Source organism: Phascolarctos cinereus, unplaced genomic scaffold, assembly GCF_003287225.1.
Source record: "Phascolarctos cinereus isolate Bilbo 61053 unplaced genomic scaffold, phaCin_HiC Scaffold_4;HRSCAF=312, whole genome shotgun sequence".
Taxonomy (NCBI): Eukaryota; Metazoa; Chordata; class Mammalia; order Diprotodontia; family Phascolarctidae; genus Phascolarctos; species Phascolarctos cinereus.
Window position 1 is genome coordinate 515,289,047 of NW_027555847.1, and position 10,946 is coordinate 515,299,992.

Genomic DNA, 10,946 nt, shown 5'->3' on the forward strand with positions numbered 1-10,946 from the left:
GGGAGAGGGGCTTGAGAGGGAGAGATTTGGGAACTCAAAATTTTTAGAAATGAAATTAAAAATTTTTTTAAAGTGAAACTTGTGTGTAGTACTCAACAGTATTTATTACAAGCAAGTAAATATTCTGAGATACAAAATAAAAACAAAGCAGCACTTGTCCTCAGGGAGCTTGAATTCTAGGGTAATGTTAATTATGCAGTCAATCAAGAATAGTAGGAATTCAGTAAATATTTGTTCATTAAAGACTCAAAGCAGTATTACAGTAGACATATTAAAAGTATAGAGACATCAAGTAATTGGGTTATATTTCTCTTACCTAATGTTTAGCTTTGACAAGTAGTATATCTTTGGAAAAGTAACATTTCTAAATGTGAAACTGAAAGTCATTCTTTACCCTCACTTCACGCCTTCATGGAGGTGGGAGTTCCACAGATATGAAAACTTGCATGTGTTTTTGGACTTTTTCAGTGTGTTGATTAGTTGATTATTTTCCTCTCTAATAAAAATACAGTTTGTTACGCTGGAAGGCTCTTGGGGGTGGAGCAGGAAGGGAGGCTGTAGGGTGTGTTGTGACAACAATGATAATGTAAAAAAAAAAGAATAGGAGATATCAATAAAAAATTATTTTTAAAAAATGAATTGAAAGTCGATATTAATGGTTCAAGCAGTATTTTTAAAAGGTTTAATTTTATTCACAATATATTCCAAATTTTGTAAGAGATAGTTTCCATTACTGAGGAAGCACCTTTGAGATCAGTGAGGACCCTTGGGCAGTTAATGTTTACACTGGATCTTCTGTCTACACTAGCAGTTCTCAAAAGTGTTATCAACAGACCCCTGGGAGATTCCCAAGACCCTGTCTCCTGAAAGGGTCTGTGAAATCAAAACTATTCTCATAATAATACAAAGATGTTATTTGCCTAACAAAATACAAAGATGTTATTTCCCTGTTAAAATAATGCTACATTTTTCAGCTACATCTCTGTGAGGCCAGGTTTTCTTCATATACTTGATTAAACTGAATATAGAAGCAGATATGAGAATCCAGCTATCTTCTATTAAACCAGACATTAAAGAGATTTGCAAAGCTATATAAAGCAATGCCACTCTTCTCACTGATTTTTTTTTTGTTTTGGAAAAGTTATTTTATAAAAAATATTTCTATTAATATGCAATGAGTTTATTGTTCTTTTGATGAATTAGATTTTTAATTGATCAGTTATTTCTAATATGGTAAATATTGATATATAACCCACATAAACAATAGCTCTTTGAGGTTCTCAATAGTTGTAAGAGTATAAAAGGAGTCCGAAGACCAATAAGTTTGAAAATCACTTCTCTATACTATAGTAATCCACACATGAGTTAAGATGAGGTAATATGTGTAAAAGGTGCTTTGTGAACATCCAGTACCATATAATATAAACTGGTATTCTGAAAAAAATAATTTAATCACTTAAATAGTATGCCCTTTGACCATATGTTTGGTATAACAGCTAGAACCCTGCTAATGTTCATTGATAATTTTCTGAGCAAAGGGCTAGGGTTGAAATTAAGCTATAAGTAAGAAAGCCTTCTTTAAAAAAAAAAGCCTTCTTACACTTATGCTGCATTGGAGACACTTGACTTCCTTCTGTGTAGGGTTGGCAAGGAGTAGATCCATGGAGCTTGAATGGAAGAATTAAGATAAATGAATGTTAAATATAATAATTACATAAAGCATTGCTTTTTTTCATTTTTCTTTCTCCCTCTCATATTCTGTATCTTTTTTTTTGTTTCCAGAACACATGTGTACTGTGGTATATTTTGATGACTGTATGTCAATACATCAGTGTAAGATCTCTTGTGAATCCATGGGAGCATCAAAATATCGCTGGTTTCATAATGCCTGTTGCGAATGTATTGGACCAGAATGTATTGACTACGGCAGTAAAACTGTCAAATGTATGAACTGCATGTTTTGAAGAAGGAAGATGAATTCTAAAATAATAAAATACAGACCAAAGTCATCTTCATTAAAGAGAAAGAGATGGAAAGACATCACCTGGTGAAGTATACCTGTTTCATCAGAATGCAAGTAATTTGGGAAGAAAATATAAAGAAATTTAAATGTTTGTCACTTTAAAAAATTAAGTAATAATTGATTTTCCTATCATGTTTTAAGATTCCTTTTAATTTTAGGAAATTATCCATTTTAATTGGCCTGTTGTTACTTGTCAATGAATTTTGGCCTTAGAATATATCTAAAATCTTGGTCATTTTTGCAAGAAGTATAATTGAAGAATTCACCGGGATATTTCATGTTCATGTCAAAGACTGATAGATACCAGTTTCTGTCAGTACCCTTTAACCTTTTGTTTTGAAAATGTTAGCAGACAAACCTTAGAGTAAGGTTGGTTTATTTTTATAGTTACTTCCCATATTTAGATTTTCCTTTTTAAAACATTAGAAATGTACAATTCACAGAATACTGAGTTTTTATATATATGTGCATTATAAATCTTATCTCTTCCCTTTATATTTCACTACATTTATATGAATGTTTGCATAAAAACTGAACTGATAGACCTTTTATAATATAAAGATAAGATGAAGTAAGAATATTATTGAGAACATGTTGAATAGTAATGAAAAAAATTGGTGGATTTCAATACTTAATTGAAACAGGATCTTGTATGTGACTTGTGAGGCCAGTTTGTATAAGGAATCCTAGAACTGGGGGTGGGGGGGTGACTATGTGAATGCCAGGCCAGGAGATGTATAATTTGTTTGAGCCTAATTAGGATAGCAAAACAACACATGAGTCAAGAGAAAGGAGAATGGAATACACATTTATATAATGCCTACCACGTGCTTGGCACTGTATGCTTTACAAATATTAATGTCGTTATGTTTTCACAATAACCCAGGGAGGTAGGTGCTGTTATTATCCCTATTTTACAGTTGAGGAAACTGAGGTAGGCAGAGGCTAAGTGACTTGCCTATGGTCATCCAGCTAGAACATGGGTATATGGGGAGGGAATTAATTGCTAAATGTTGGAGACTTCTTGGAAGATGGAAACAAGACCACAAATAGCACATAGAAAATATGACCCCATTTGGAATATGAGTGAGTAGAATCAGGGTAATGGAAAGAATAGGCTTAAGATAAAAGAAAAAATTGTACCAGAAGGGAATTTTGGCTTGAGCATGTTTGGGAAAGAAGGTTGAGGGATATGATACAGGAAAATTGAGATCAGGTTACTTAAAGCAATTTTGTTACTTCAGAATCTTTAACTGTTTTTTTTTTATCTGATTCTAGCTTATATTGCTGTTGAATAAGCATTGTTATCTAGGGGGTGAGAAACTTGATTAACTGTCAGAATGTAACAGTTACCAGTAAGTATAACAGTGTAATCACTATAACTTTGAGGTTTTATGACTGGCTTATTTCGGAAGATTTATAAAGGTTTTAAAAAGGATTTTCATGTAGGAAACAAAGCAAAACTCCAAGTACATTCAAGCGTCTTTTTGTTGCTCTTTATGTTATATTCTGATAAAAAGCCAGATCATTATTTACATAAAATGTGCCTGCCCACATTTAAAGAAAATCTGAACCTTCAAAATAAATAAATAAGGTAAATAATTCATAGTGCAAGCGAGATTCTCAGCTTTTCAAAATGCATAATCACAATTTTCCTTTAGTAGGAAATTACCTTATTGCATCTAAAATATGATTTTCTTTAACATTTAGATTTTAAGGAATACATCTCTTCTGTGCATCTTCTTATATAGACATATTTCTCTTAGATTTTGCAGGTCATTTGCTTGAACTTAAGTTTTCTTGAGTTTGTGTGCATTTTTCTGATCAAGTATCACAAAATTAAAAGCCTTGATGTCTTAATGTTTTCTACTGACACTGAACACATCATCCAACCCAAGTGGACTATGAAATAAGCAGTGATTTAAGATAACTTAATCTTTTCTATTTTATAGAGAGTTTATATTTAGGACATGAACTTTTATTTTTTAGGTAGCAAAACTCTTCCCCTTCATTTTGTATTCATTATTTTATCCTGGACTTTGTGTTATAACAATAGAACCCTGGAATTGTGACCTAAATATATTTAAGAGTAAAACATGATAGGAATCAACCTCTCTTGAAAAGGTATAATTGAATTTAATAGGTTTTCACCATGCACAACTAATACCTGCAGCCTGAGGGTCTCTTTTACTGCAGACAAGAAAAAATTTAAGGAAATTTGTGGCCATTTGCTGTGTTTCAACTTCTTTCTTCTTCAGAGTAAACACATACATATGGAGGGATTCATTTTTGTTTGTTGACTATATACTTAATGTCATCAGCATTAATTTCATTTAGCACATATGTGTTTTTAATTGACATTCCTCATTTTTAAATACTTGATAAAATGTTTGTATATAACTTTTTAAAAAAATTTTCATCTTTTCTGACTTATTCCACATTGTTCTTTTTCAATTCCCTACATTGTGATGGTGATTTCAATTTAAATGAATTTAAGTTGATGGAATTTCCCTTTTTCCTCTATTTGCCCTTTAACAGCTATTCTTTGAACTATTCCTTTTTGTGATGAAAATTTTTTTAGGCTTATTTTGGTGGGTGGAATAAATATGAGTATATAAACTTGTCTGCTGTTTATCTCATGCTTTGTTTTCTGATTTGGGATAATAGATATTTTAAATTTGACTTTAAAATATAGGTAGAAATAACATAAAGCTTGTTATTAATTCTGAAGCTACTGCTTAGCCCCTGTGACATTTGGACACCACTACAATCTTGAGCACTAAATTCTTGTATATTGAAGAAGTTTTGATAGATTACTTCTATTTTTTATATTTTAAAAATGTTTCATTATTTGCTGCTAGTTTTTGATAGCTAAACAATTTAGAAATAAAATCTGTAGATTTAAGTGAGTTTTATTAAAATGAGATTTCATACTACCAAATATTTCTTTTAGGATAATTTTTCTCTCATTTGCTTGATTCAAGCACTCTGCTTTTTATTGAAACTATAGAATTCATTTGAGGAGCCAGAGTAATTCCAATAAATATTTATAAGGCATGTCATGAATCAAAGATAAAATCATTTAGATATATGATTTCTAAAGTTTGAGGAAACTAAAAGAGTTGATCTGTTAGGCTCATGACTCATTTAATGGCTATTTAAGAGCAGAAGGAAACAAAAGAAGAGAGTAAAGAAGTCTGATATTAATAAAAACGATTATGAAAAAGTTCTTGCTTTAAAGAAGTTTAATTCATTCTGTTTTCCCAACTGCATATTATGTATTCATGCAATCTATTAGCAACATGAAATGTATGTATTTTTTTAATCCCTGTAAACAAATGTATTTTAATTAAAACATTATAATATATTGGAGTTGCAGTTTTTGTTAATCTTTCCATTGCACACCAAACAAATCTTTATTTGTGTGTGTGGTATTTCTGTCTGGCTAATAGGTTCCCTCTACCTTTTGGCAAATTATTCAATAAGTTCACTTTATTTGGATGTTAATGAACTGTGTAAACTGTATTTTCAAGTTTTGTACTCCTTTTCATTACTTGCTTTTTGATGACCCCCTTTTTTAGGAGGTAGTGGCTATTTTGATTTTTGAAATAATTTTCTGTAGGCAATCTGGTATTCAAATATGGAAGACCTTTGAAACCCACTCTACCAATACCCTTGAGCCAGGGAAGTTTTCAGGTAGGACATTTCTAAATATGTTGCATTATCCTGAGAGAAAGCTATTTACTACCATAATGGACCTAGATCATACTGTCAAGAAATTTTAAGAATTAAAAGCAATTTTTCCTTCCTCCCCTGGCCCCCTACCAAAAAAAATTTAGTACAATTAGGAGATTTGAAGTGGAGCTAGAAAAAAAAATCCATGAAGGAATGAAAAGAACTAAATACAACTGAAATCTCTGGAGGAATTTTTGTTAAGATTCAGCAAAATAAGAAATTCAGTGTGATATAATAGTTAAAAAAAAGGAAATGTGGTCTTAGGCAACATCAGAAGAATGATATTCAGAAAAGGAGGATATGATAGAGTATACTCTACTCTGGATAAACCACATCTAGAGTATTAAATTCAGTTTTGCCTGCCATATTTGGAAAGGACATTCAAAAACTGGAGAGTGTCCAAAGGAGGAAAAACTGTGTAGTGAAGGGCTTCCAGTTTTAATATTTAGCCTAGAAAAAGAATTACTGAATGGAGTACAAGAAAAGCTTTCTTCAGCTACCTGAGAGGTTGACATGTAGGAGAGGATTTCAACTTGTTCTTCTTAATGTACTGGCACAAGTTTCAGAGAAGCAGATTTAGGCTTAGTTTGAGGAAAAACTTCCTGTCAGAGCTAAAAGTGCAGTGGACTGTCTGGGCAGGTAGTGTATTCCCCATCTCTAGATGTCTTTTAGCTGAAGCTGGATGACCATTTATCCAGTATGCTGTAGAGGTCTAACAAGATGGCTTCTGAGGTCCTTTCCAGTTTTTGTGTTAATGTGATAAATCCTAGCTTTCTCAAAAATTATCCTCTTAAAAATGAACATGTCAGCATAATTTTTCCCCAAGCATTTTTTTAGTTATTCAACTTTATTTTCCTAGAAGTCAAAGTCCTTTGTTATTTTTCACAATAGCCAACATTTATGAGAAATTGAATTTAATCTGGCTTTTTCCCTGTTTGCCTAAGTTTACATATAGATCATCTATGTTCTTTAAGATTAAGATAATATAAAATTATTTATATTAGATTTGGCAATATGCTGAAAAATGAAGAGTATGAATGGTTAACCAGAGTCCTATCCTTGCAAAATAGATGTGTAAGCACATTAAAATATGTACTTTATAAAATGTAAATAAAACTAGACCAACACTTTCATCCAATAAACATCCTGAGTTTGCTTTTACGAATAAACAAAAAAGCTAATGTGATCTCTGGCTTCATCAAGGAGGGGCATAGCTTCCAATAATAGGGAAGTGATAGTCTCTCTGCATTCTGACCTTATTACACTTCATCTGGAGTATTTTGTTCATCTTTGGACACTATGGTTTAAAAACGAGATAAGGAATTTGTCCTCTATTCAGAAAGGATCTTGAATGCGAAGATGAAGTGTTTGTATTCAGTTCAAAAGGCAATGGAGACTAACTGAAGGTGAGCAAAGGAGTGATTTGTATAAAGCAGTATATTAGAAGGTTTAACTCTGCTAACAGTGAATGAAGTGGGTGGAAGAATTGAGTAAAGGATGGTCAGTTTGAGGTTATTATACATATCTTGGTGAGAGATAATGAGAGTCTGGGGTGGGGGTGATCATATCTAGTGAAAGAAAAAGGTTTGAGGGATATTGAAGAGGTAAACACTTGGTTATAGACTAGATATGGGGGTAGGAGAAGAGACTGAAGAGTCAAGGAATCAAGAGACCTGGGTTCAACATTTAGTTCAACAGTTAAGCACTTAGTGCATGCCAGATTTTATGCTAGCAAATTCCAATTCTTCTGATTCCTAGCTATGTGGCCTTGAGCAAGAAATCTTTTCTGTCTGGGCCTCATAGGATCTTAGATTTAGAGCTAGAAGAGATCTGAAAGTGCATCTAGTCCATTTTGTAAATGAGAAAAGCCCAGTTTCCTCTTCTGAGGAATGAAGGGATTGAATCAGATTGAACTCTAAAGCACAGCAAAGCAGCAAGATAGAAGTGGGTGTCTGAAGTCTAAACATCAGGGAAAAGAGAAGAGAAAGTAGGAAGTGAAAATAATAGAAGCTAGATTTCTACTTAGGACCACATAGAAACAACTGAAGGAAATTTGTGTGTGAATAGGGAATTTATCAGGCATATAATAATTCCAGATCTAAGACGTGTTAACTGTGGAAACCTACTATAAGTAAAGCTTTGCTAAGGACCCCCTAACACTTCAACTGAACCCACAGCTTACACCCATGACCAAAACGTAGTTGGTCAATAGAAGACTGTCATGAGTTATTCATGATAACAGAAAACTGAGGATCTTCTAACAAAGAGAATTTTGTAGTAGCTTGGAGTACTCTGTAATTTCTACCAATGCCAGGCAACAATTGCATAGGTATAACCTCCCTTCTGGCCTTCTCACCAATTTTAGACTTCCATTTAAGGATGTGTGCATGAAGGATGGCTGCTGTTTCTGGGTTCTAGGAGTACCCCTGTAGGGCTGTGCTTCTAATGCCATAGCTCATGCGTGCTTCCCATGAACAATGTTTCAGTAAGTACAATTAGCTCCTTAAAAAGTCATCTATAAAAAAAGAAAAGGTACTTGTATAGTAAATGTACTAGCTACAAAATATTCCCCATATAAATCTGGAGCACACTCTGCCACAAATATACACAGTGTCCATAGGAAGAGTGGACTCTAACATGGGAGTGTGATGGTAGTGGGGCTTACTGTTGGATATATATATATGGCAAAAGCAAACTAACAACTTTAGTACTACAGGGGCTGGAAATCCTTTTCCTCTTCACACTATCCTTACACTGCTCCCTGGGGTTCAGGGTCTTTTCTTAGCAGATTGATCATCTGAGTTTCCAGGGTCTGCTCTTCACAGCTTCACTGTGGAGCTAGGGCTATTTTCTCAGCAGTCCATAGCTGCTCTCTTTTCTGCAACCAAGGGTCCCATTCCTCAAAGCCACTTCACCCTTCCACTGACTGCCTTTCTGTATCTTTCTGTGTCTGGAGAATTTCTCTATTCCCTTGTTCCTCAAACTCTCTCAAACTAATTATTCTTCCTTCTTCCTTCCCTCTTTGCAGGGGAAGGGCTATGAGCTTTAAATTGCTGGATGGAGTATCTCCTTTTGGGAGGGTCATTTTATTAGACACCTATGGATCAGGGTATAGGTCTATGGCCCTGCTTGCTTCACCTAATCATCTATATGCCAGTCAGATAGTATCATGGAAATGAGGCCTTCCTTGCTTCCCAATCCCCAGATAATTCCTGTGAAGTTTCACTGGCATAGTCCCAGAAATGGATTTTTGGGGGCAGAGATTGACAATAAGGATTTTAACTGAAGGAGGAGTTGTTTAGCCTGAAGTCAAATTACTGTCTTGGGACAAGAACCTTGATTCTGCATGAAGAATAAGGTAGTTGAAAGAATATACCCAGAGTCAATGATGAAGGGGAAAGACTCAATAGAAACCAAAATATTTATTGCATCACCTATTGTAATAGCAAAAAAAAACCACCTGGAAACAAAGCAGATGCCCACTGATTGGGGAACCCCTAAAAATTGTTGCCCATTATGATGAATATAGAAAAGCATGAGAAGACATATTTGAACTAATACAAAGGGGAGTGAGCATAACTAGGGCAACAATATATACAATGGTTACAAGTGGAAAGAATAACTTCAAAAAAAATTGAAATTGAATGCTGTAAGATTATATGGACTAAACTTTGCCCCGAAGAGATAGAAGAAGGCAGTTCTTCCCCCCTCTCCCATACCATATACTTCTTTGCAGGGGTAGAAGACTGTGGGTATAGAATATTATATATTAGCAGACTTTCAATATATTCATTTGTTTTAGTGAATTTTTTTACCCTCTTTATTTTGTTTTATGTGAAGTGGTTCTCTGGCAGGGGGAGGTGAAGAATACGTTAGGAAATGTAAGTGATATGAAAACCAATTTTTAATAGACTCAGTCTTAGCCAGGGGTACTCTTTAGGCTTCTGTTGGTCACCTAACCTGGATGTGATGGCTCATAGCCCTAGGCCATACAATAAAGAAACAATACAATATCCAAAGCAGAGAATAGATGTAATGCATGATATGATATCCAGCAAAGAGAATTGTAAGGACATCACTAGAGGATAGAGATAGTACTATCTATGTTTAAGGTCCTTCCTATAGACGATCTGAACTCTCTTGAGGACAGTGGGGGGAGGGAGGAAGAAGAGAGAGAGAGAGGCCATTCAGTACTGGTTATTGATGATGCCTTGTTGAAGGTTACTAAGGATGCTATTTGTTGACTTTACGTGAAAAGTAGGTATAGATGTGCTGCCTGCCATGGACATGCATCTAGAATGAGATGGAGAACTTCCTGAGATTTGTCAAACCACTTACTACCTATGTGACCATGGACAAGTTAACCTCTCTGAGCCTCAGTTTCCTCATCTGTAAAATGTAAAAATAGCTCCAATTATGAGCTTTCAGGAAGGAATTAACTCTCTGAGGGGAGAGGCTCCTTTTATCTAGGTTGCCAAGAGGGAATGAGAAAGGATAGCTGCAGGAAATTTGGGGAAAAGCAATCTAGCCTGAAGGCATTGTATCTGACCTTGGCCTTTGTGGTCAGGAAACAGGGCAGAGGATGTTTAATGGAGTGGAAAACAGCCAAATTCCAGCTGGGGCAGCCAGTATCCTCTTCTGCAGAGGACAGCCAGGACTACTGCAGCTCCATTAGAGAAAGGGTCTGATCCACAATGGATCCTCTTCTTTCAGCTGCAAAGCACAATGTTTGAAAGGTGTCATCTTGTGTTGTATAAAAGGCAAGGTTAGCACTCCCCTTGATAAGGATGGAAGAGGTCTGTTGGGGCATTGCTACCTACTCCATGGCATCTAACCATGGTTTTGTTGTGTTTTTACAACAATGGAGAAGAAAATAGGGTAGGGAGAGGGCAACACTTGAACCTCACTCTCATCTGAACTGGTTCAAGGAGGGAAGAATACACACACACACACACACACACACACACACACACAGAGTGTTGGCTATAGAAATTTATCTTACCCAACAGAGAAGGAGAGAAAGGGCTAAAAAGGAGGGTAGGGAGGAATTATCATAGGAAGAGTAGATTAAAGGAGGCAGTGGTCAGAAGCAAAATAGACATTTGAGGAGGGGGCAAGGTAAAAAGAAAAGCATAAATAGAAGAGGATAGGTTGTAGGAAAATACACAGTTAGCAGTCCTAACTGTGA

At 34.9% G+C, this 10,946-nt stretch overlaps 1 protein-coding gene and 1 pseudogene across 1 annotated transcript in view; both read left to right on the plus strand.

The window, feature by feature from the left end:
* The window catches only part of TWSG1 (twisted gastrulation BMP signaling modulator 1), a 66,488-nt gene extending 61,093 nt beyond the window's left edge, over positions 1-5,395 (plus strand). The window contains exon 5 of the mRNA XM_020985536.2: positions 1,783-5,395. Coding sequence (XP_020841195.1) covers positions 1,783-1,964 — 182 coding nt within the window. The 3' untranslated portion in view covers positions 1,965-5,395. The remainder of the gene's footprint in view (positions 1-1,782) is intronic.
* A 5,109-nt stretch (positions 5,396-10,504) lies between these two features.
* On the plus strand, positions 10,505-10,604 carry LOC144457347 (U6atac minor spliceosomal RNA; annotated as a pseudogene).
* The last annotated feature ends 342 nt before the right edge of the window (positions 10,605-10,946 follow it).